The sequence below is a fragment of the Vitis riparia genome, unplaced genomic scaffold (genome assembly GCF_004353265.1).
Source record: "Vitis riparia cultivar Riparia Gloire de Montpellier isolate 1030 unplaced genomic scaffold, EGFV_Vit.rip_1.0 scaffold466_pilon_pilon, whole genome shotgun sequence".
In the NCBI taxonomy this organism is placed as follows: Eukaryota; Viridiplantae; Streptophyta; class Magnoliopsida; order Vitales; family Vitaceae; genus Vitis; species Vitis riparia.
In genome coordinates, this window is record NW_023269683.1 from 278,019 (window position 1) to 304,631 (window position 26,613).

Sequence of the window (26,613 nt, forward strand, 5' to 3'; positions counted from 1 at the left end):
CCTATTGAGTTTCAATCAAAATTATTATAATAAATATTTTCATGATAATTATATAAACATTTTAAGAATTAAGACAAGAAATTATAGTATGCGTAAATCTTTATACACATTCATAATATTTATAAGATCTATCAATAAAACTTACTATAATAAAATTTTAATAGGCAAAGCTCTCCACTCCCATAATCAACCAACATAACTAAATTAAATCTATTAATAACAAATTTACTTTACTTATATCGATTGATATCAATGAATTATTTTTACCTAATAAAAAAAGTTAAATATTTTTTTTTATTAAGTCAAAAAACCAAACACTACCTCAGTGAAATCAAGGTTTAACCATATAAATCTATCTTACATTCATTGTAGTAAATTCTAATAACTAATATTAATAAAGAATAGAGATTAGGCCACTTTGGCATTATATTAATTTTCGGTCATTTTTGTATTAATGAAATGTAGATGGGGCCTGCTCCCTCTTTCTCGATTAATGCAATACACATGGGACGGCCTTGGAATCATATTTTCGATTAATGCAATTCACATGGGGCGCGGCTTCGCTCTGAAGACTGAATTATATTAATTTTCAACTATTTTTCTACTGATGCAATTCACATGGGCCTTCTCCTTCTCGCTCTCTGAATTATGTTATTTTCTATTAGTGCAATGCATATGGGCTTGTCTCTCTACAAACTTATTTTACACGGTTACAGTAAATTCTAATAACTAGTATATATTAGTATTATATAGGGTTTTGTTGCTAAGGCGTGTGACTCTGAGTCTAGACTGAGTTGTGGGAGTGAGATGCAGGTGAATAATGGCAGACAATGGAATCGGTTGTTGAGATTTGATTCTTGGAAAAGGCAGCCCCACCCTCATATTATAAGCCATGGAGACCTGTTTTCCACTTACTTCTGTTTTTATATACAGACAGTACGGTTTCCACTACTTTTCACAACAATTATAATAATCCATGCTCCATGTCAGGAATCCAAGGCTGAAAAATATTTGTTTTTGTTAAAAATGCCTAGATACACTCAAATCATTCATCAATTTTGGTGGTGTCTTCTCATTTCTCTCTGATTGGAACCCTGCTGCTGCTGCTGCTCTCTCTCAAAAGTCATACCTACTACTCTAATCTCCTTTCAGTCTTCACATTCAGCCTTACATCAGGGATCTGCTGAATTTTTTTTTTTGGCTTCCAAAACACCATCTTTCCTTGTTCTCTTTTAGTCGCACTAAATCAACTTACAAGCATTCCTTGAGCTTTCTCCATTTCTTCACTCTCTACACCTTTGCCATTTTATCATCCATTCCTAACTTCACTCATTTCCAATTTCACCACTGTTTTTTCCCTTTTCCTACTCTCCATCCCTCTGCTTGGAACAAATACTCTTCTCCTTCCATTTCTTGCGCTCTCTTCTTTTATTTTGTTCTTTATTGCTGCTTTCATTTGTTTCTGCCTTTTCTCGCTTCCCATTTGTTTTCCAAAAAAAAAAAAAAAGCGAAAAAAAAAAAAAGGAAAATCGAACTGAGACGAAATGGCAGAGATCGTTATTACCATCGCTACTACCATTGCTGAAAAAATTGCAGGCTACTTGGTTGCTCCAATTGGACGCCGGCTTAGTTATCTGTTTTGCTACCGCAGCCACATGGATGATCTCGACAAGAAGGTTCAAGAGTTAGGGCTTGTGAGGGGCAACCTTCAGATTACTGTTGATGAAGCTATTAGAAGAGGGGATGGAATCAGACCTATTGTTGAAGGCTGGTTGACTCGGGCAGACGAGAATACAGGGGAGGCAAAGACATTCATGGAAGATGAAAGGAAAAGAACCAAGAGCTGTTTCTATGGGTGGTGTCCTAATCTCAAGTCACGTTACCAGCTAGGCAGAGAAGCAGACAAGAAGGCGCAGGTTATTGTCGAAATCCAACAACACCGCAATTTCCTAGATAGCGTATCATATCGTATCCCTCCACGGAATGTAACCTTTAAAAATTATGAACCTTTTGAGTCAAGAGCCTCGACTGTGAATCAAGTTATGGGTGCATTAAGAGATGATGAGATCGACAAGATTGGGGTATGGGGCATGGGCGGTGTGGGCAAAACCACGCTGGTCAAACAAGTGGCTCAACTAGCTGAAGATGAGAAGCTGTTCACCGCACAAGTCTACATAGATGTATCCTGGACTCGAGATTCGGAAAAACTTCAAGAAGGAATTGCTAAAATTCAACAAAAAATTGCAGACATGTTGTGCTTGGAATTTAAGGGGAAGGATGAATCCACGAAAGCAGTTGAACTGAAACAGAGACTGCAGAAAGAGAAGATCCTTATCATCTTAGATGACATTTGGAAGTTAGTTTGTTTGGAGGAAGTTGGAATTCCTTCTAAAGATGACCAGAAAGGATGCAAAATATGTTAGATTAATTTTTGTAATTAATCTATAATTTGGGCCACACATGTAAATAATTAAAATGTGTGTGCTATCATTTAATTAAGCCTAAATATAGTGATCTAATTAATAATTGATTAATTGGCTTAAGGGTATAATTGTCATGAGATTATTGTGTAGATACCATTAGATAATTATTATTTCTATGAGGGGCAGAAATATAATTGTGATAAAATTAAAACTGCCCTAGCAGTTTATAAATAGGGTTATGGTCCCCATTCTACCACTACGCATTCCAATTTCCGAAAATCCTCTCAGAGAGAAATTGACACAGAATCTAGTGGCCAGAATTGGAAGACCATCTCAAGGGTTTTCTTCCTATAAAGTTTTCTCCTTCAATGGATTCAGGTATGTTTCCGCTATTATTTTTTTACTCATTTTTTAATCAGGAGTTTCCAGTATATATGAAATTAGGGTATTCATCTTGGTTGAGTTATAACAAGAAATATTCCAGTACATATGAAATTAGGGTATTCACCTTGGTTGAGTTATAACAAGAAATATTCCAGTATATATGAAATTAGGGTATTCACCTTGGTTGGATTTTTTTACAAAATAGTGTTGGCTTCTAGAAATGAGCACCTATTACGCAAAGACATGGGCGCAAGGGTATGTTTTCCACTTCAACATCTACCAAAAGAAGAAGCTTGGCATTTATTTAAGAAAACAGCAGGTGATTCTGTGGAGGGGGATGAACTGCGACCCATAGCAATTGAGGTAGTTAACGAATGTGAGGGTCTACCAATTGCAATTGTTGTTGTAGTGCCAACGGAAGCTTTGATGCCAACAGTGTTAGTTCAAGAACACAAAGATAAAACAATCACACATACGGTATACAAGGTTTTAACGTGGTTCGGCCAACCATGCCTACGTCCACGGATGAGAGATAATGATTCCACTATACAATAGAGAATATTACAGAGGACAGAACCAGATACAACTATTGGGTTCCCGAAACATCCCATGTTTCCCCACTCCTTGTATCCATACCTTGCTACGAGCCATCTCGCTCCACCGGGTACCTCCCGTTCTTCCTCACATCTCTATCCACCTTGTATAGTCTCTACAGGCCCATCTCTATCTCATAACTTTTTCCCCTCATGACCTAGAATATTTATAGAGATATTTCCAACAACCTTCCTTATTCTATAAGGAAGTCTAATATTACAATAATATATCAACCTAGAAATATTCTATATAATATTCTTTACAAAAAGGAATCTATACTAATTAGGAATTTGGGACACTTCCTAACAATCTCCACCTTGGACCAAATTCCATGAAATTAATCTTCAATCTCTCCATGATACAAACCTTTTTGTATCATATCACCACGAGAGAGCAATCGACTCCACCTTCAGTGAAAATTCCTTTTGTTTTCATCTTGTATGCTTTGTGATCTTTTGCTCTTCCAGAAATCTTCAACCCAAGCTCTGATACCAGTTGTAGTGCCAACGGAAGCTTTGATGCCAACAGTGTTAGTTCAAGAACACAAAGATAAAACAATCACACATACGGTATACAAGGTTTTAACGTGGTTCGGCCAACCATGCCTACGTCCACGGATGAGAGATAATGATTCCACTATACAATAGAGAATATTACAGAGGACAGAACCAGATACAACTATTGGGTTCCCGAAACATCCCATGTTTCCCCACTCCTTGTATCCATACCTTGCTACGAGCCATCTCGCTCCACCGGGTACCTCCCGTTCTTCCTCACATCTCTATCCACCTTGTATAGTCTCTACAGGCCCATCTCTATCTCATAACTTTTTCCCCTCATGACCTAGAATATTTATAGAGATATTTCCAACAACCTTCCTTATTCTATAAGGAAGTCTAATATTACAATAATATATCAACCTAGAAATATTCTATATAATATTCTTTACAAAAAGGAATCTATACTAATTAGGAATTTGGGACACTTCCTAACAATTGTAACAATTGCAAACGCATTAAAAGATGAAAGTGTGGCTGTATGGGAGAATGCTTTGGAAGAACTGAGGAGTGCTGCGCCAACAAACATCAGCGGAGTGGATGACAGGGTATACGGATGTCTGAAGTGGAGCTACAACCATTTGAAAGGTGATGAAGTCAAGTCATTGTTCTTCCTTTGTGGTTGGTTGAGCTATGGCGATATTTCAATGCATCAATTGTTGCAGTATGCTATGGGTTTGGATTTGTTTGAGCACCTCAAGTCATTGGAGCAAGCAAGAAATAAACTAGTTACATTGGTGAGAATCCTCAAAGCCTCAAGCTTGTTACTTGACGGTGAAGTGTTGTAGTGCCAACGGAAGCTTTGATGCCAACAGTGTTAGTTCAAGAACACAAAGATAAAACAATCACACATACGGTATACAAGGTTTTAACGTGGTTCGGCCAACCATGCCTACGTCCACGGATGAGAGATAATGATTCCACTATACAATAGAGAATATTACAGAGGACAGAACCAGATACAACTATTGGGTTCCCGAAACATCCCATGTTTCCCCACTCCTTGTATCCATACCTTGCTACGAGCCATCTCGCTCCACCGGGTACCTCCCGTTCTTCCTCACATCTCTATCCACCTTGTATAGTCTCTACAGGCCCATCTCTATCTCATAACTTTTTCCCCTCATGACCTAGAATATTTATAGAGATATTTCCAACAACCTTCCTTATTCTATAAGGAAGTCTAATATTACAATAATATATCAACCTAGAAATATTCTATATAATATTCTTTACAAAAAGGAATCTATACTAATTAGGAATTTGGGACACTTCCTAACAATCTCCACCTTGGACCAAATTCCATGAAATTAATCTTCAATCTCTCCATGATACAAACCTTTTTGTATCATATCACCACGAGAGAGCAATCGACTCCACCTTCAGTGAAAATTCCTTTTGTTTTCATCTTGTATGCTTTGTGATCTTTTGCTCTTCCAGAAATCTTCAACCCAAGCTCTGATACCAGTTGTAGTGCCAACGAAAGCTTTGATGCCAACAATGTTAGTTCAAGAACACAAAGATAAAACAATCACACATACGGTACACGAGGTTTTAACGTGGTTCGGCCAACCATGCCTACGTCCACGGATGAGAGATAATGATTCCACTATACAATAGAGAATATTACAGAGGACAGAACCAGATACAACTATTGGGTTCCCGAAACATCCCATGTTTCCCCACTCCTTGTATCCATACCTTACTACGAGTCATCTCGCTCCACTGGGTACCTCCCGTTTTTCCTCACATCTCTATCCACCTTGTATAGTCTCTACAGGCCCATCTCCATCTCATAACTTTTTCCCCTCATGACCTAGAATATTTATAGAGATATTTCCAACAACCTTCCTTATTCTATAAGGAAGTATAATATTACAATAATATATCAACCTAGAAATATTCTATATAATATTCTTTACAAAAAGGAATCTATACTAATTAGGAATTTGGGACACTTCCTAACAATCTCCAACTTGGACCAAATTCCATGAAGTTAATCTTCAATCTCTCCATGACACAAACCTTTTTGTATCATATCACCACGAGAGAGCAGTCGACTCCACCTTCAGTGAAAATTCCTTTTGTTTTCATCTTGTGTGCTTTGTGATCTTTTGCTCTTCCAAAAATCTTCAACCCAAGCTCTGATACCAGTTGTAGTGCCAACGGAAGCTTTGATGCCAACAGTGTTAGTTCAAGAACACAAAGATAAAACAATCACACATACGGTATACAAGGTTTTAACGTGGTTCGGCCAACCATGCCTACGTCCACGGATGAGAGATAATGATTCCACTATACAATAGAGAATATTACAGAGGACAGAACCAGATACAACTATTGGGTTCCCGAAACATCCCATGTTTCCCCACTCCTTGTATCCATACCTTGCTACGAGCCATCTCGCTCCACCGGGTACCTCCCGTTCTTCCTCACATCTCTATCCACCTTGTATAGTCTCTACAGGCCCATCTCTATCTCATAACTTTTTCCCCTCATGACCTAGAATATTTATAGAGATATTTCCAACAACCTTCCTTATTCTATAAGGAAGTCTAATATTACAATAATATATCAACCTAGAAATATTCTATATAATATTCTTTACAAAAAGGAATCTATACTAATTAGGAATTTGGGACACTTCCTAACATGAAGATCATAGAGACGATTTTGAAGAAGAAGCCTCAAGGTTGCTTTTCATGGATGCTGATAACGAGTATGTCAGGATGCATGATGTTGTTCGTGATGTTGCCAGAAATATTGCATCCAAGGATCCTCATCGATTTGTAGTCAGAGAAGATGTTGAAGAATGGTCAGAGACTGATGGATCCAAATACATCTCTTTAAATTGCAAAGATGTGCATGAGCTTCCTCACAGGTTGGTAGGCCCGAAACTTCAATTTTTTCTATTGCAGAACGGTCCTTCCTTGAAAATCCCACACAAATTTTTTGAAGGGGTGAACCTACTCAAAGTTTTAGACTTGTCTGAAATGCATTTCACAACACTACCTTCAACGCTTCATTCCCTTCCAAATCTTCGAACATTACGTCTAGACAGGTGCGAGTTGGGAGACATAGCTCTAATTGGAGAGCTAAAGAAACTACAAGTTCTTAGCATGGTGGGTTCCGATATTCAACAATTGCCTAGTGAAATGGGGCAGTTGACGAATCTAAGGTTGTTGGATTTGAATGATTGTGAGAAGCTCGAAGTAATTCCACGAAATATCTTATCAAGCCTGTCTCGATTAGAATGTTTGTGCATGAAATCTAGCTTTACTCAATGGGCAGCTGAAGGAGTTAGTGATGGAGAAAGCAATGCTTGTTTATCGGAGCTGAATAATTTGCGTCATTTGACAACTGTAGAGATACAAGTACCAGCTGTCAAGTTGCTGCCAAAAGAAGACATGTTCTTTGAGAACTTGACAAGATATGCGATATTTGTAGGCAAATTTCGGCCGTGGAAAACAAATTATAAAACATCAAAAACATTAAAGCTCAGACAGGTTGATAGAAGCTCGCTTTTAAGGGGTGGAATTGACAAGTTGTTGAAGAAAACTGAAGAACTAAAGTTGAGTAAATTGGAAGAAGTATGTCGTGGCCCAATTCCCATAAGGTCTTTGGATAACCTTAAAACTTTAGATGTGGAGAAATGTCATGGATTGAAATTTCTCTTTTTACTTTCCACAACCAGAGGCCTTTCCCAATTAGAAGAAATGACAATAGAAGATTGCAATGCCATGCAGCAAATAATCGCATGTGAAGGGGAGTTCGAAATAAAAGAAGTTGATCATGTTGGGACCAACTTGCAGCTGCTCCCTAAATTACGATTTTTAAAACTTGAGGATCTACCGGAGCTCATGAACTTCGATTTCTTCAGCTCTGATTTGGAAACGACATCGCAAGGAATGTGTTCCCAAGGCAATCTTGATATCCACATGCCATTTTTCAGTTATCAGGTATGTTTAAGCTTAATTAATAGCTAATTTCCATAGTTTTTTATTTTTTTCATATCACTTTTTTTAAAAAAAAAATATCAAAAGAAAAAGTAGGTTAGGTTCACATGAACTTTTTAATTGCACCTTATAAGTTTGTTAAAAGGAGATAACATAAGGAGGATAAGAGAATTTAGTAAATTATTTTACTTGAAGATACACTCAATATTTGGAAAAAGTTTAGTTTGAATAAAAAAAAATCTTAAAATATTAGTAATGTTTTATAACTTTTATAAATAAATTGAAAAGGATTAATAAGGAAAGATAGGAAAATGAAGAGAAAAATGAATCTTCATTTTGTTTATTTATTTATTTTTGTTTTTTACAATTATTTACTATAACATAATAAGAAATATTCTATCTCTTTTTCTTAATAATTAACTTTATTTTTTAAAATCTAATTGAACTATATAATACATTTTTTTATAAAGATAAAAAGCTTTAGTGATTCTCTTTCATTAAAATATTGGTAAAAATAAACAAAAATAGAAAAAATTTAGATAAAACAAATAAAATGATAAATAATATATAAAGATACATATGATTGAATTAATGATATGATTAAATTAGTGTAGTTTGTCAATAATATAGATATGTATGATCAAATTAGTATGATTTGTAAATGATATTGCATTAGTAATGATAAGTATGACTTTCAAGAAGAATGTTAAAATTAAAGAATTAGATATGAAGGAAGATGTGGGAAAGGTTAGGCCTTTGACCAACCCTCCTATTTGTTTTTATTTTTATTTTTATTTTTTTAACTTATTGAAAGAGCATCTTATTTTGATAAGTTTGTAAATGCTACTTCTTCTTCTTCTTGTTTTTATTTTTATTTTTATTTTTTTAATTTATTGAAAGAGCATCTTATTTTGATAAGTTTGTAAATGCTTCTTCTTCTTCTTCTTCTTCTTCTTCTTTAAAAAGTGTTTCAACCACAACACCAATGCACTCATCATCCCCCACTATTTTTCACTATTTTGTCACACTAACGTAGCATTTCTATGTTCTTTTAACAAAAAAAATAGTAAAAAAAATCGTCATTAAAAATCTAATATTATGTGAGAACTTGCTAGAACCAATAAATTATCTATTGATAACTTGTCAAATTTGGGACAATTTTTGAAAATTTTCACATGATTCTTTTTAGTTCTCCTTGATTGTTTTAGATTTTTAAAATATGACAAAGTGAAGATGTGAATATTTGGAAGTTGAAGAATATTTAAGAAAGGTAATATGTTTGTGTTAATCATAACTTTCCAATTAATGATGTCATGTATTATATTACAGGTTTCATTCCCTAATTTGGAGAAGTTGGAACTCACTAATCTTCCCAAATTGAAGGAGATATGGCATCACCAACCTTCACTTGAGTCATTCTACAATTTGGAGATCCTTGAAGTGTTCTATTGTTCATGTCTGCTTAATCTTATCCCATCTTATTTGATACAAAGGTTCAACAATTTGAAAAAAATAGACGTCTATGACTGCAAAGTCCTAGAATATGCGTTTGATCTTCAAGGACTTGATGAAAATGTTGAAATCCTCCCAAAGTTAGAAACCTTGAAGTTACAAAGACTACCTAGGCTAAGGTATATTATATGCAATGAGGACAAGAATGATGGTATGAGGTGTCTTTTCTCTTCTCCAATGCTCATGGATTTTCAAAACCTCAAATGTCTATCCATCCAAGATTGTGCATACGAAAACAATGAAGAGGGACATGTTAATACTCCTATAGAAGATATAGTGCTCTTCGGCGAAAAGGTTAGTTTTCTCCCATATTTTTTTATTTTTATTTTTCCATATACTATTTTTGGAAATATTGACAAAGATATTCCATAATAATAATAATAATAATAATAATATGAGAAGATCATATCAATCTTTAATAATAAATTTATTAAATTATTTAGACATTTAATTTTAGATAATAAAAATGGTGAATAATAATTAAATTATATAGGAGTTGAAAAAAAAAAAGAAAAAATTAAAATTAAAATTTTAAAAATAATAAATATGAATATAAATAATATAAAATAAAAAAATCATAAGTATTATTTTAATTTAAAAGTTAAAAAAAAAGGTGCTAATTGGAATAAATATTATGATGAATTGAAAACGGAATTAGAGGAATATTTTAATTAAAAAAGTAAATTTTAAAAAGGAATTAGTGAAATTTATTAATAAGAAATAATGAAAGAGTGTATGATATAATATAGAGTAATAAATGATTAGATATAAATAAAAGTAATTTAGTATGGGAATATATGTAACATAGATTTCTAATAAATAAATAAATAAACTATTCAAATCATAATATCTTATCTAAATCTTAGAATATTTAAAATAAATAATATTTAGGAAAATTTGGGTAAGGTGTAAAATGGTAAAAATATTTTAAAAATTATGATTGGTTAAAATATTCTAAAAACTATGATTAATATTTTCCTTTTGAAAATAAAAATAATAAAGGATAAAAACTAATTGTCGTTCTTTTAAAATAACAACTAAAATATTCATATTTAACACTTTTATAAAAATTAATTTAGGTTAATTTGTTGTTTTGGCTAAATAGACATAGCTTTCATATCAGGTTATAAGTGAAAATATATATATATTTGTTGAGAAAATCTGAAGCTCTTTTGGATTTAAAATAAGGGGTAAGGGTTTTGTAGGTATATTATAATTGAAGATCAAGATAAGGAGGGTGAGGGAAAGGCCTTTATCCAACCCTCTTACCCAACCTGTTTTGTTTTTTATTTTTATTGTTTAGAAATTTATAATATTTTAAATTGTTTTTTTTAAATAAAATTTTTTCTCTTGTGCAAGGATAAAATTACTTAGTTCTTTGACACTTTCTCTGTTTTTATTAATTTTACAATTTTTTTTCAAATTTTAAGATTTTTTATTTTTTTATTCTTGAAAACATAAATTTGAAAATTTTTTATTTAATTCTAAATTTTATCCATAAGATATTTTCATTAAGGGTAATTTTGGTGTGTTAAAAAAAGTTTTTTTTTTAATTTATTTAAAAAGCATCTAATTGGTTGCTCAACATGGTATCAAAACTTACTTTGGTAGAAGGTCATATGTTTGAGTCATCTCTCCACAATTTACATGTTTGTTTCCTCATTTGTTTGTTGGATATAAATCCAAATTTTTTGTGTCTCTCCCCATGTGGGCCTAAATTAAGATTAAGTTTCTAGGAAAAAATTGGTAGTTATATATTTTAAAAGCTTTATAAGGAAATTGAAAATAATATTTTGGAGGGAAAATTATTAAAATAAAATTTGAAAATGGATATTCATTTTTTAATATTTTTTATTTATAATTATTTATTATAATGAAATGAGAAAAAGGAGAACTTTATTTTGTCTGGTTTCTTCAACGACTAATTCTCTATATTTTTAATATAAAATTATAATTAAATTAAATCAATTTTAATCTATCATGAAATTAATTTTAATAAAAAATTGTGAATAGAAAGTGAATTATAAAGGAGCTGGAGAAAAAAATTAAAGTGAAAATTTAATTTAACAATAAATGTTAATATAAATAATATAAGAATAATAAAATAATGGTTGTTATTATTTTAATTTAGAAAGGAAAATTTTAGGTGTAATTGGAATAAATGTTGCAATGAATTGGATAGGAGAATTAGTGAAAATTTTATTCAAATAATAATATTTTATTTAATTATTAGAATATTTAAAATGATTTATATTTGGAAATTTTGGGGTAAGATGTTAGATGATTAAAATATTTTAAAATTTATGACTAATTTTTTACTTTTGAAAATAAAAAAGAGTATAATATATTTTATTTTATATAAGAAGACTAATTAATTTTCATTTTAAAATATCGGTGAGAGTTAATAATTTTATTGACTTTATATTTACATTAATCATTAATAATAATTTTATTATTTAGTTTTTTTTTTTTAAAAAAAAAGGCTAGTGGATCGTAGATAAAATATGAAGAAGTAGAGAAAAATAATAAAGTTAAAAGTGAAATTTTAATTTAAAAACATTAAATATTAATAAGAAAAACATTATAAAAAAAGGTTAATCTTTAATAGGAATAAATATAGCAATGATTTTAAAAGCCAAATTATTGAAATTTTTAATAGAAAAAATAATTTTAAAAATAAAATTGTTCAAATGTGTATATAATTTAAAATGAAGTAATAAGTGGTTGCATATGGAACGTATCAAAATGAATGATTGTTTGCCAAGCAAAGCTCTTGATCACCATTCATGAAACATTATTTGTTTTAATTTGATTAATCAAATTTTTTTGTAACATTATTTTTTTTTTTTAAATATAATAGAAGTGAACATGTGAATATTTGAGAGTTATGAATTATGTTTAAGGAATATTTTTATATTTATCATAACTTTATAATTGTTGATGTTACATAATGCATTGTATCTCTGTTGTAGGTTTCGTTCCCTAACTTAGAGGAGTTAAAACTTGTTGATCTTCCCAAGTTGAAGATGATATGGCATCACCAACTTTCACTTGAATTCTTTTGCAAGTTACAAATATTAAGTGTGCATAATTGTTCAAGTCTAGTCAATCTTGTTCCATCTCATTTGATACAAAGCTTCCAGAATTTGAAAGAGGTAAATGTGTATGATTGTAAAGCCCTAGAATCTGTGTTTGATTATCGAGGATTTAATGGAGATGGTGGAATCCTCTCAAAAATAGAAATATTGAAGTTGGAGAAACTACCTAGACTAAGGCTCATTATATGCAATGAAGACATTAATGACAACATGAGCTATCTTTTATCACCTTCCAAGTTCAAGGATTTTTACCAACTCAAAGAGCTACATATCATTGATTGTGGGATGCTTTTGGATGAAGAGGTTAGTTTTCTCCTATATTTTTTCTTTTTCCTTATGCTACTTGAAATATTTAGGGAGATATACTATAAAAATAATTTTGAAAAAAAAGTATGAAAAGAGTACATTAATCTTTAATAATAATTTTATTAAATTAATTTAAAATTTAAATTTAAATAATAAAAATTGTGAATAATAAGTAAATTACAAATGAGTTGAAAAAAGAAAAATTTAAAGTGAAAAAATAATTTTAAAAAGGATAAATGTTAATAGAAATAATATACAAATAAGGAAAAAATGGTATTTATTATTTTAATTTAGAAAGAAAAAAATTAGGTGCTAATTGAAAGAAATATTACAATGAATTGGAAAGGAGAATTAGTGAAAATTTAATTCAAATAATAAGATTTTATTTAAATTTTATAATATTTAAGATCAATAACATTTGGAAAAATTGGGGTAAGATGTTAGATGATTAAAATATTTTAAAATTTATAACTAACTTCTTACTTTTGAAAATAAAAAAGAGTAAAACACATTTTATTTTATACAAGGTAATTAAAACATATTTGATTTCATATAATGAGACTAATTAATCTTGATTTTAAAAGAACCTTCAAAGTTATAATTTTATTATTTAGTTTGGAAAACTATAAAAAGAACCGGTAGTTCATAAATAAAATATAAAGGGGTGAAATTAAGAATAAAGTTAAAATCAATTTTTTTATTTTAAAAATATTAAATATTAATATAAAAACATTAAAAAATAAGGAAATATTGTAAATTTTATTTTAATTTAAATAAAAAGGTTTAGTGTTAATAGAAATAAATATAGTAATGAATTTAAAAGTAAAATTATTGAAAATTTTAATAAGAAAAATAAATTTAAAAAAAAATTATTAAAGTTTGTATATGATTTGAGAGTTAAAGAATTATATTAACAACATATTTTTATGGTTATCACACTTTTATAATTGACGATGTCATGTATTATATATTGGGTTTCTAATGTAGGTTTCATGTCCTCCTAATTTGGAAGTGTTGGTTCTAGAAAGTCTTCCCAATTTGAAGGAGATCGATGTTGGGATCTTCGCAAAGTTAAAAATCCTAAGATTAGAGAAACTACCTAGGCTAAGATATACATTTGCTTCCCAATTCAAGAATTGTCACAATCTCAAAGAGCTACACATCATAGATTGTCGGATGGAAGACGGGAGAGATGTCAATACTCTTAGTGATGATGTAGTTCTCTACAATGAGAAGGTTAGTTTTCTCCCGTATTTTTTATTTTTCCTTATACTACTCTCTTGAAATATTAAACTACCAATCCTTTAAAATAAAAATCAAATTACTTTATTATCCTTTTTTTAACATTTAAAAAAAATAAAAATACAATCCTACATATTGTTTATTACATAGAAATTATATATACACATCATTTTTAGTTTGGACATCCTTTCTCCTTCACACTTGTTTTTTCTAAAAAAATTATGTATTATTTTATTGTTAACATTAAAAGAAACGTAATATTTTTCAACAAACAAAGTTATGAACTTTTTCTTTGAATCAATTATGTAAGTTTTGCAATTTTATATTTTATTTTGTATGTTTTGATTAATTTTTTAATTTTTTCATACTTTATTTATTTAATATTTTGTTTGAGACCCCATTTAAATATATTTCTTGAAAAATATTAATTTTATAATAGTTGTTTGATTTTTGGGGAAATTATTTAGAATGAAAATTACTTTTTATTTAAAAAATGGAAAAACTAAAAAAAATATATATGTTCTATTTTTTTTTATTGTGCTCTAAAATTTAAATTTTGTTTTATTTTAAGTACATCTTCTACCTTCTCACGTTAATAAGAATTTTTCAGAATAAAAAGATTTGATAATTTTTTATTTAAATTTATCATGCTCTACTATGTTTAATTCAATCTTCTTATATGCATTTGTTAGATAAAGATTTTATCAATAATATCAATTAATTAAATAATTATTGATAATTTATTTATTTATATGGTATTTTAATTTTATAAAATAATTTTTTTTCTTAAATGGTATTTTAATTTTACAAAAAAAAAAAATTGTCATCAAATAAGATATCATAAATATTAGTTTTAATTAAGAGTTTTTTTAGGTTAAATAAAATAAATTTTAATCCTTTTATGTTGAAAAATAAAAGAAAATAATAAAAAAATTTCAAATATTTTAATCCCAGTTGTGTCAAAATAAATTTTTTTTTTTCTGTTATAAATCAAGTTGGGAGATATTCACTCGGACATATTGGGCAATTTTAATATATGAAATGTGTGTGTGAAACAAAAGGAACCAGTTTTCGACATGCCACCTCTTCCCAAAAGTACAAAACTATGTACCTTATTTCCATTTTCCACTGCTGTTGGCCTCATGGCCTGACCTTGTTCTACTCATCCTTCTTTTCTATTATTTTTAACAGAAAATAAAAAAATATATATATAAGGGTATTATGTGGGTCCCAATAAATTCTAGATGTTTAGGTGATATTTAATCCTTGATTTACCAAAGTTTCCCAAAATATTCTATCACAATTTTCCAATTCATGGATATAATCCATAAAAGATAAAACAATTCTTCATTTAACAAAATGTATTTTTCCTCTTAAAAAAAATTAAAAATTCAATGCAATTGCTCCATTATATTATAAAAAGAATCAAGAAGAAATCACCAAAAGCTTGTTGAGATATTTTGGATGTATTTATAAAAATTAATAAATAGCAAAGTATATATAAAGTATAGTAGTGGAGAGCATGTAAATGTGGACAATATATTAAAAATTAATAAATGACAATATATATAGTATGTGGAAATAATACATGTACATCTTTTTTTTTTTAATTTGGATGTTTTTTTTTTCTCTTTTACTATTTTTCTTTGAAAAAAAAAATTATGTGTCATTTTGTTATTGACATCTATTTTACTAAACTTTCAAAAAGAAAATTTTTGTAGTTTTTTCTTTTTAAAAATAAAAAGAGTAAGACATACTTTATCTCTTATAAGGAGACTAATTACTATTCTTTTAAAATAATAAAAATACAATCCTGAATATTATTTTTTATATGAAAATTGTGCATATACATATACATCCTTTTTAATTTAAATAGTTTTTCTCTTTCTCTTTTTTCTTTTTCTTTTTTTTTTTAAAAAAATTGTATTATTTTGTTGTTAATATCAAAATAAACATAATATTTTTCTAAAACAAAAGTTAAAAGCTTTTTCTTTGTATGATGAAGTAAGTTTTGTAATTTTGTTTTTTTTTAATTAGTCATACTTTATTTACTGTTGGTCAGAAGCCCATTTGAATTGTATTTCTTGAGAGATATTAATTTTATAAGAGTTGTTTGATTTGTTTTGGAAATTGTTTAGAACGAAAATTACTTTTTCTTTCACTAATGAAAATTTGATAATGTAACAGAAGTGAATATGCAATTATTTCAGGGTTGAATTGAATTATATTTAAGGAATTTGTTTATGCCTATCATCACAACTTTCCAATTGATGCCTTATATTGTGTTTTTGCTACAGGCTTCATTCCTTGAATCAAGAGCCTCCACTGTGAACAAAATTATGGATGCCTTAAGAGATGACAATATCAACTTGATAAGAGTATGGGGCACGGCCGGTGTGGGCAAAACAACACTGCTGAAACAAGTGGCTCAACAAGCTAAGCAACAGCAGTTGTTCACCAAACAAGCCTATATGGATGTATCCTGGACTCGAGACTCGGATAAACTTCAAGGAGTTGCTGAACTTCAACAAAAAATTGCAAAAAAGGTGTTGGGCTTCCCATTTGGTTGCAGGATGAATCCAGAATAGCGGATGAACTGAAGCGGGGACTGATGAGGCAAGGGAAGATCCTTATTATCTTAGATGATATTTGGACGGAAGTTGATTTGGTGAAAGTAGGAATTCCTTTTGAAGGTGATGAGACGCAATGCAAAATAGTGTTGGCTTCGAGAGATGGAGACGTATTATGCAAAGACATGGCGCACAAATATGTTTTCAGGTGGAACCTTTGCCACCAGAAGAAGCTTGGAGTTTTTTTAAGAAGACATCAGGTGATTCCGTGGAAGAGGATCTTGAACTGCGACCCATAGCCATTCAAGTGGTTGAAGAGTGTGAGGGTCTACCAATTGCAATTGTAACAATTGCGAAGGCATTAAAAGATGAGACCGTGGCTGTATGGAAGAATGCCTTGGAACAACTCAGGAGTTGTTCACCAACAAACATTAGAGCAGTGGATAAGAAGGTTTACTCATGTTGGAGTGGAGCTACACCCATTTGAAGGGTGATGACGTTAAGTCGTTGTTCTTACTTTGTGGTATGCTGGGCTATGGTGATATTTCATTGGATCTCTTGTTTCAATATTGTATGGGTTTGGATTTGTTTGACCACATGGAGCCATTGGAGCAAGCAACAAATAAACTAGTTACAATGGTGGAAATCCTCAAAGCCTCAGGCTTGTTACTTGATAGTCATAAAGATAGACACAATTTTGATGAAGAAAGAGCTTCAAGTTTGCTTTTCATGGATGCTGATAACAAGTTTGTGAGGATGGACGGTGTTGTCCGTGAAGTTGCCAGAGCAATTGCATCCAAGGATCCTCATCCATTTGTAGTTAGAGAAGATGTTGGATTGGGAGAATGGTCAGAGACTGACGAATCCAAAAGGTGCACTTTCATCTCTTTGAATTGCAGAGCTGTGCATGAGCTTCCTCAAGGGTTGGTATGTCCAGAACTTCAATTTTTTCTATTGCATAACAAGAATCCTTCCTTGAATATCCCAAACTCATTTTTGAAGCAATGAAAAAACTCAAAGTTCTAGATTTGCCAAAATGTGTTTTACAACACTACCTTCATCCTTTGATTCCCTTGCAAATCTCCAAACATTGCGTCTAAATGGGTGCAAGTTGGTAGACATTGCTTTAATTGGAAAGCTAACGAAACTACAAGTTCTTAGCTTGGTGGGTTCTACAATCCAACAATTGCCTAATGAAATGGTGCAATTGACCAATCTAAGGCTGTTGAATTTGAATGATTGCAAGGAGCTCAAAGTAATTCCACGAAATATCTTATCAAGCCTGTCTCGATTAGAATGTTTGTACATGACTTCTAGTTTTACTCAATGGGCGGTTGAAGGTGAAAGCAATGCTTGTTTATCCGAGCTAAATCATTTGTCTTATTTGACAACTTTAGATATGGATATGCCAGATGCCTACTTGCTACCAAAAGACATTTTATTTGAGAACTTGACAAGATATGCAATATTTGTGGGCAATTTCAAGATGTGCAGAAGATATTGGAGAACCAAAAGAGTGTTGAAGCTTAGGAAAGTCAATAGAAGCTTACATTTGGGGGATGGAATTAGCAAGTTGATGGAGAGAAGTGAAGAACTAGAGTTCATGGAATTAAGTGGTACTAAATATGTTCTTCACTCATCAGATAGGGAAATTTTTCTTGAACTGAAGCATCTTAAAGTTAGTGATAGTCGTGAGATTCAATATATCATCGATTCAAAGGATCAACGGTTTCTACAACATGGTGCCTTTCCTTCATTGGAGTCATTGGTTCTTCGGAATCTGCGTAACTTGGAAGAAATATGGTGTGGCCCAATTCCAATAGGGTCTTTTGGTAATTTAAAGACTCTGCGTGTGACTTTTTGTGGTGAAATGAAATTTCTCCTTTTTCTTTCCACGGCTAGAGGCCTTTCCCACCTTGAAAAAATGACAATAACAAATTGCGATCTCATGCAACAAATAATCGTATATGAAACGGAGTCAGAAATAAAAGAAGATGGACATGCTGGGACCAACTTGCAATTATTCCCAAAATTGCGATCCTTGGAACTCAAGAGTCTACCACAACTCATCAACTTCAGCTCCGAGTTAGAAACAACATCTTCCACATCTATGAGGACAAATGCAAGGTTGGAAAACTCATTTTTCAGTCATAAGGTATGTTAAAACTTATTTGCCAATTTCGTTGGTTTTATTTATTTTTTTACACCACTTATATCAATATAAGTAAAAGGAAAAACTAAGGTGGTCCCACATGCACTTGCCAAACTCCACAATATTAAACTTATTTGAGCATTTAATTTTAAATAATATAAAAATAATGAATAATATATAAAATATGAAGAAGTTGAAAAACTAATAAAGTTAAAAGAAATTTTAATTTTAAACACATTAAATATTAATAGGAATGAGTATAAAAATAAGGAAAAACTATAAGTATTATTTTACTTTAAATAAGAAAAAAATTCAAGTTAATAGGAATAAATACAAAATAAATTTAGGAGTGAAATCATTGTAATCTTTTAAAAGAAAAAGGAAATTTAAAAAAGGCATTCACAAGAATTTATTAATGGGAGAAAATAAAAGAGTGCATATGATTTAAAATAATAAATTAATTTATATGAATAAAATTAATTTGTGGCATGAGAAATATCCCTTATCGTTTCCTTTTTTTTTAATATAATTAAAGTAAACTTGTGAATAATCCTAAGTTGATGAATTATATTTAAGGAATATGTTTATATTTATCACAACTTTCCAATTGATGATATCATATTATATTACAGGTTTCATTCCCTAAGTTAGAGGAGTTAATACTCAATGATCTATCCAAATTGAAGGATATATGGCATCATGAACTTCTATTTGGATCCTTATGCAATCTACGGATCTTAAGGGTGTACAAATGTCCATGTCTACTCAATCTTATCCCATCTCATTTGATACACAACTTCCAAAATTTAAAAGAGATGGATGTGCAAGATTGTGAACTCTTAGAACATGTATTGTTCCTCAAGGAATTGATGAAAATTTTGAGATCCTCTTAAAGTTAGAAACCTTGAAGTTGAAGAACCTGCCTAGGCTGAGATGGATCAAAGCGGAATGATAGCATGAAATATGTTTCCTCTCCTCTGACACTCATGAATATTCAAATCCTCAAAGAACTGCATATCACTGATTGTTGAATGGAAGACCTATAGAAGATGTAATACTCTTTTGTGAAAAGGTTAGTTCTCATACTTTTTATTTTTCTCTCTCATACTTTTTATTTTTCCTTATACTATTTTTTGGAATTATTGAAAAAACATATTCTATAAAAAAAAAAAAGTATGAAGATTATATTAATGTTTAATAATAAATTACTAAATTAGAAAATTAATTTAATTTTAAATATATTTCATATAAGAGATTAATTATCATTCTTCCAAAATACAATCAAATCACCCTTATTTGAAAAAAATTATAGAATTTATTTTTCATAGATTAAAAAAATTGTGAATATTCTAGCTCTTTGCATTCATAATAATTAACTCCCTTTATTTTCATCTAATTTAACTAAATAATACACCTTTTTTACAATGAAAAACCTTGGTAATTTAAATTAGTATAATATGCGAATGATATCATATAAGTTTATGATAAGTATAACTTTCAATATGAATACTAAAAAAAGAATAATATTTTGTATGTTTACTATTAACATGTAATAATAAATTTCATTAATTAAAAATTTATTTTTAAATAATATAAAAAAATGGATAATAAATAAAATATAAAGGAATTGAAAAACAAGATTAAAGAAATTTTAATTTTAAAAAACATTAAATATTAATAGGATGCAAGTAGAATCCATCTTTTTATCTAGAAGCAAGAATGTGTTTTTTTTTCTTTTTAATGTATTCTACAAACACTATTGCTAAGTTTTACCTTATTTATATTGAAATGGTATCATTTTCTTTTGTTCTTATCATTTTTTTTTTTAGGTTTACTAGTTTTGCTCTATATTTTCCTTTATTTATATTGAAATGATATCATTCCTATTTGTTCTTATTATTTTCATTTTTTTTAGGTACATTGGATTTAATTTATGTTTGGCTCTATTTGAGATGAAGTGTAGATGCAGCCTTTGTAAGAGAAATTGTTAATGATGTTTGAGAAATTGTCAATGATGTTTCCTTCAATCGTTTCCTTCATTTGAAAGAGTTTATTTCCTTAAATACATGCTAGATTTTCATATGCATTTTGTTCTAGTCATTGTTATATTCCTAATAAAATGTGTTTGCTAAGTGTGTGGTCTTGCATAATGATGAAAGTTTTAATTTATCAGTTTTCAACTTCTTGTATTGCGTATGTTAACATTTCATAAATTATGAAATAAATATGATAAAAGAATCCTTTTTATTTGCTAAATTTATGTATGTTGTTTGAGTAAATTTTTAATCATGTCTTAAATTATGAAATATTGCTTTCAAAGGTGAAATACGAAATTGTGAAAATTCATTAAATATGATCTAATAATAGATAAAGGATTCATAACATCATTTGATATGGTGTTTAGAGTTTAGCTTGACATATGATTTTAGTCAAATATATTCAAGAATACCTTGTGAAGACATTTGTTAGAGTAAAAACCTCTTTATTTATTCGATGAGTCTAATTGACTATAATATTTTTCTTGGATGATCAACCTCAAATAACATGATCCAAATGACTTTTTCACTTGTATGCTCATTGTTAAGAATCCATCCATTTATGTTAGGATGGTTATTGATTGCTAGGAAAATCAAATTCACTTGCAAATTGCGTAATTATGATATCTAATTATGTAACCAAAGTAACAATATTTTAAAGCAACCTCCAAGTCTTTCAAGGGTTATGAAAAGTCTACTTGAAAAATAAATAAATAAATAGGACTAGAAACCTATCAATTTGATCGTCTAGTGATTTAGGCTTTAGATGACACCACATCGAATTTAGAATGATTTGGTAATAACATTATGTTAAGGGACGCCATATGTTGTCCTAAGTGTAATTCAGAATTTGCATGCATTAAGTGAAAAATTCACGAGCCCTCTTTCGTATTTGTTATTCTAAACTTCATGTTTTAAACAACATTATTATGAAACTTAAGCCATTTAACCAAAAAGAAAGAAATCTTGATATCCCTGATCCAAGAATAACAGAAGAACACATAATAATTTGATACTTAAATACTTTAACCGTCTAATGTTTCTTATGAAAATATATCTTTTTATCTCTTTCCATTGTAGATACTACCAAAAGAATAAGATATGGTCACGTAGTTTTAGAAAGGGTTAACAAAATTCGCAGCTAAAAAGTATATATAACCTCACAGCTGTGGGATGAAACTGGGCGCCACTATAAATATCCTATTGCTGTGGGATGAAATTGGCCGGCACCATATATGGCCCCATGGACGCCACTAGGCGGCTACCATAAAACCCATATACAAACTGCAACATTTCTCCCCTGCTCACCCTCATTGCCAAACCCACTTCTCTCCCGCCTACCATTGATTGCCAAAGCCATTTCTTCTTTCATCATTGTCGGTACCAAGCTCGTTCTTTTTCTCTCTCTCTTGCAATAGTTGGCTGATTCTTCAAGCATTGCGACGCGGCTGGTATTTTTTTCTTTCAACATTGTCATTTTATTTTATTTTTTATTTTTTCGATTTCACTCTTATTTTCTACCATATGATTTTCTGTAGGGTTTCGAATTTCTAGGGTTTCAATTTACCAGGGGATTTGGACGCTTTTCAAGTATGACTTATCCATTTTTTTGTCCACTGAGTACTGTAGAAATTTCGATTTAGACGTTTTCTAGCTGATTTTCGTTCCCTTCTTATGGATTGAGATAAGCCCTTAAGTTTGATGATTTCTCAAAGATGAATTAATTCAACATATTTGGTTGATTGATTCGGTAAACCTTGCTCTGACCTAATTTAATAAAAATCCTAAATCTATTAGGTAGTATTATTGCTGGATCTAACATATATGATAAGAGTTATTCTCCAATATTTTCTAATTTGGATAAAGTATGAGACATGAAAACAATTTGATGGAAACCTTCTGAATCCCATTCTGTTGTGCTTGTTTCTTGTGTTATGTTGTTTACCCCTTTTTAAAGTTTTTTTATTTCTTTCCAAATAAGGTGAGAAAAAAAGACCTCAAGTTTGTAGCTCATTTTTACAAATTGTTTAAGGCACTGGCTTCTCACCTATGGATGTTGATGCCCTTTGCTCTGTTTCTTTTATCCTTTTGTTGTTGGTTTTATGGCTACTAGAATTTGTTGACATTGCTGTTACTAGATGCTACTTTGGGCATATGGTTTTAGCAGGTTACCAAGTTTGTTGGATTCTCCTTTATGTTCTCTAGTTTGGAAACTAAGACAAGTATCAAGAATGGGTATCAAACCCCTATTTCTTATCCCTTCTCAATTGAGACAAGTATCAATTTATTGGTGACCCTTTTCCATATGGATTTCTAATGCTGAAATTGACCTCTTCCATATGTAAAGTTTGATTGGTGTCTTAATCCCAAAATTTCATCGAATAACTCAGACACTACTATTGAAGTATATCGTTTCAAATATATGCTTATGCCAGCTCACATTAAAAGAAGATAGGGTAGGGAGGAAGAACCCCAAATTTAATTGTGACACCAGCCTAGCCATTACCATATAAGATGAGCCAAAAAAGGCGTTCAAAATCACATGTGAGCTGTTAATTCATCATGCCACTCAAATCTGCCCATCATTTCTCACTTGTGATGTGAAAAATCTGTATTTATGTATGTAGCTTTAACAGGAAACCGTTTGCCTACACTACTATCCAAGCCAAATTTCAAAGAGACAAATTCTAGGAATACAAGCAGGGAACTTAATTTGCCTTCATCAAGCTCCCCTATATTTGGAAGGATAAAAATTATGTATGACGCTTGATAATTAATTATTTTAAAAATCACTTTATTAATTTTAGAATATGTTACTAAAAATATTATTACAAATTTACAAAGTACTTTTTCTAATTTATATTATATTAATTGATTCTTAAATTTTAATAGAAGTGTGATTGAAAAAGAAAATAGTAGCAACTGAAGTGGTTGGTAAAATATAAGCAAATACTAGACAATAAATTATTACTTTCAAATTATATTTTTGTATATTATTGCTGGACAAGAAAAATCTTACTGCTTCTTAGGTATGTCTTACCAAGGTAAATGAGAAAATCTAATCAAGTAGGTAGCTCTTTTGCATGTGAAAGTGTTGGTCGTGTAGTCATATGCATGGCTATAACATGTAGGACAAGAAGCCTTGAACCCTTTAGAATAGTCTGTTGGCTTGCAGGTTTTAGGAGTATGGAAATTGGCATGTTGTAGCCATTAACTAGGCTAACACCATAGAAATCTACTGGTTTGTCAAGGGTATACTCTGCTAGTGTTGCAACCGCTGTAGTAGATAGCAGGTGTAGAAGTCACCAATGATCCATACCGTAAGCCCATTTGCATGGTTTCAAAAGCACATATCAGACAGTACTAGATCAGGAGCACTGACAATTTATATTTTCTGGAAAAATAAATTCTACTAATCCGCAGGAAATAATCTAGCAGAACTCTTCCATTTTTAATATTATCTAGTATTAAAGTAACCAACAAGCATACTTTAGTCCCCATTTAGTCTGGTTCTCAAAATTGCAGCATGCAACATGGTATGCCATTGCTAAAACTTCATTAGACTAGATTGACTTGTTCACTAGATGATCCTGGTTCAGTTCTGAGGTTTCTAATGTGTCACCAAAGAAGACTCCTCACCTGAAAAGGCATCTAGTACTTTGGATTTTGGTATGCTTGAAGATCACTTACTCCAGTCAAGTTTAGTCGGTAATAGACCCTGAGGAAGAGTGGCCTGCAAACAATATGATGGAGCATCAATAGTTGAGGAAGAATGGCCTCTGTTTGGTAACTGTTAAGGCATTCAGCATGAAACAAACTAATAATCTTTATGGGTAAATGATTTTGTTTTGATATTGATGAATTGTAGCCTTGTCTTTACCTGATGTGAACTCCTATCCTCCATTGTTTTGAATATCTTAAGATAATATCAAGCTGAATAGAAAGATGGGAGCATAGTGGAGTGTCTAGGATCCATGCCCCTGGTGTTTTTGGAGTGAGCATTGGAGAAGAATTAGTTTCCTGGCCTACTGTCTAAACATTGAAGGTAGAATTCATTTGCTCAGGAATCTGCTACCTGCTCCCTTAAGATGAATTAAAAGGATGTATCTTTGAGGCGGGAAGCCTGGAAGGCAAGGCATACAATTGATATAAGCATAACAATAAACTTTTTGAAGACGTTTAAATTATGATATTGGAAATTAGTTTGGACCAAAATATTCATGGCTAGTCATTATAAATATAGGCATCTGAGATTGCCCTCATATTTGCCAAGTTTCTAAATTGATGGTCACCTGTGTGTAGCTGAATTTCTTTTTGTTAAAATGCCCTATGCCATTGGGTTTAAACCATAATTTTGCTAGGGTCTTTCTGCTGTTGCTTAGAGAAACCTAAACATTCTAGAACTTCAAAGTCCATTCTCTTTTCTTAATGCTTGTCTCTTCCATTGAACTGTTCCCATTAATTTCCCATGGAAAGTACAGTTCTCCTTGTTACGTCTGTGATGCGGTATGGTTTGAATCTCTCTCTATTTGTTGATGCCCACTCTAGGTGAAAGAAACTGCAGAAAATGCTGATGAAGCTATGAGATAACTTCCAAATGCTAATTTGGTAAGGTCCCAGATTGTTTAAACCATATCTTTATAAAAGAAGTATATCTTGAATAGTAACAACATTTTTTGCTTTTTTCACGAACCAGAGGATTTGTGGATTTATCATTCAAAGGTTGTTCTCCCCAAGCCTCATAGGAAGGAAACTCCACATGCAGAGCTATATAGAAGGTACATTGGCTAGATAAATATAACATGGTACTTATACCACATTTTTCTGCATTCCATGTTATGTTCCTGGATTTTTTTTATTTTATTATTATACTCTAATTTAACACTATGCTTTCTTTATCTCATTCCTTTACTTAGGTACTCATTTGCAGATTCTAGATGCTGAAGAATAGATAGGCCTGAAGCATTTTAGGCCGGTAAAACCATTGGGATCTGGTGACACTGGCGGGTTTAGATGGTTTTTCTATTTATTGCCCAACTTTTTGCCCCAATTTTGTTGGAATTATGTTCTATCCTATGGCTCCTATTTTGGAACCAAAGGATTTATTTCCCTTTTAGGTCTAATTTGACTCCATTCATTTCTGGGTGTTGAAAATTTTTCGTTTTTAAGAAGATGTGCTTCTGGGTATTTATTGTGTGCTGTTTATCTTGAAGAAACCGCATCTATCAGTTGCAATTTGCTTTTACAGGAGCAAGTTATAGGCATGTTTCCTCTTGATTCTTTCATTCTCTGTTCCCATATATTTGTGTTCTCGGTTCATGTTTCAGGATGAATCTATGTTGATATGGTACTCTGTCAAAGAAGAGAAACAACTTAAACTAAGCTTGTTTCAAGAATTATTCTTGGACAGTGTACAATAAGTTTCTATAAATCATAACCTGAGGCAACTTTTAGACCATTCTTGAATTCAAACTTACATCTTGTTCTTATGTTTTCCATCTATTGTTGTAGTTCATCCAAATCTCTCCCCACTCATATCTACTCTTGAGTTGAGGCCTCTCAACCTTTCAATGTATGCCACTGATTTTGAGGATAGTTTCTTCTTAAAAGTTGCAGCTAGAGTGAATTTTGGTGCTCCATAACTACTCTTCAGTGTTTACTAGCATTACTTATCGTCAGTTCCACAGTAGTATGACTAATATATTTATGTGTTTGTGAGAGTTTTTTCATATATACAAATGGAATCTTATGAAGTTATTCTAGAAGTAATTTTTTTTTTTTTT

General features: G+C 30.8%; 3 protein-coding genes across 6 annotated transcripts; all 3 read left to right on the plus strand.

The window, feature by feature from the left end:
* The first annotated feature begins 905 nt into the window (after positions 1 to 905).
* Positions 906 to 3,249, plus strand: LOC117909918 (probable disease resistance protein At1g51480). Its single transcript, XM_034823968.1, has 3 exons — positions 906 to 2,418; positions 3,013 to 3,212; positions 3,244 to 3,249. The coding sequence occupies exons 1-3, from the start codon at positions 1,545 to 1,547 to the stop codon at positions 3,247 to 3,249; spliced, it is 1,080 nt and encodes a 359-aa protein (XP_034679859.1). The 5' UTR covers positions 906 to 1,544.
* Positions 3,250 to 4,399: 1,150 nt separating this feature from the next.
* LOC117909906 (disease resistance protein At4g27190-like) lies at positions 4,400 to 17,288 on the plus strand. Its single transcript, XM_034823957.1, has 6 exons — positions 4,400 to 4,737; positions 6,616 to 7,917; positions 9,244 to 9,720; positions 12,399 to 12,827; positions 13,818 to 14,066; positions 16,370 to 17,288. The coding sequence occupies exons 1-6, from the start codon at positions 4,606 to 4,608 to the stop codon at positions 16,658 to 16,660; spliced, it is 2,880 nt and encodes a 959-aa protein (XP_034679848.1). The 5' UTR covers positions 4,400 to 4,605; the 3' UTR covers positions 16,661 to 17,288.
* A 391-nt stretch (positions 17,289 to 17,679) lies between these two features.
* Positions 17,680 to 26,190, plus strand: LOC117909911 (disease resistance protein RPS2-like). 4 transcript variants are annotated; one of them, XM_034823961.1, is made up of 6 exons: positions 17,680 to 18,797; positions 19,427 to 19,866; positions 20,710 to 20,768; positions 25,379 to 25,438; positions 25,527 to 25,608; positions 25,747 to 26,190. In XM_034823961.1, exons 1-2 carry the CDS (start codon positions 17,841 to 17,843, stop codon positions 19,685 to 19,687), a joined length of 1,218 nt encoding a protein of 405 aa, XP_034679852.1. In that variant the 5' UTR covers positions 17,680 to 17,840; the 3' UTR covers positions 19,688 to 19,866; positions 20,710 to 20,768; positions 25,379 to 25,438; positions 25,527 to 25,608; positions 25,747 to 26,190. The 4 variants fall into 4 exon arrangements, 2 of the variants coding, with proteins under 2 accessions (XP_034679852.1, XP_034679851.1); XM_034823960.1 differs by lacking the exon at positions 20,710 to 20,768; XR_004650497.1 differs by lacking the exons at positions 17,680 to 18,797; positions 19,427 to 19,866; positions 20,710 to 20,768 and adding exons at positions 21,277 to 22,281; positions 22,369 to 22,420.
* The last annotated feature ends 423 nt before the right edge of the window (positions 26,191 to 26,613 follow it).

What these genes read in the sequence shown, in the direction of transcription:
- LOC117909911 (XM_034823961.1), top strand. Translation starts at nt 17,841, where the DNA reads ATGGTGCAATTGACCAATCTAAGGCTGTTGAATTTGAATGATTGCAAG. An exon ending in ACTCATTTTTCAGTCATAAG is followed by an intron (nt 18,798 to 19,426) that starts GTATGTTAAAAC and finishes ATTATATTACAG; the next exon opens with GTTTCATTCCCTAAGTTAGA.
- LOC117909918 (XM_034823968.1), top strand. Translation starts at nt 1,545, where the DNA reads ATGGCAGAGATCGTTATTACCATCGCTACTACCATTGCTGAAAAAATT. An exon ending in CCAGAAAGGATGCAAAATAT is followed by an intron (nt 2,419 to 3,012) that starts GTTAGATTAATT and finishes TTTACAAAATAG; the next exon opens with TGTTGGCTTCTAGAAATGAG.
- LOC117909906 (XM_034823957.1), top strand. Translation starts at nt 4,606, where the DNA reads ATGCATCAATTGTTGCAGTATGCTATGGGTTTGGATTTGTTTGAGCAC. An exon ending in TGCCATTTTTCAGTTATCAG is followed by an intron (nt 7,918 to 9,243) that starts GTATGTTTAAGC and finishes ATTATATTACAG; the next exon opens with GTTTCATTCCCTAATTTGGA. An exon ending in GGATGCTTTTGGATGAAGAG is followed by an intron (nt 12,828 to 13,817) that starts GTTAGTTTTCTC and finishes TTTCTAATGTAG; the next exon opens with GTTTCATGTCCTCCTAATTT.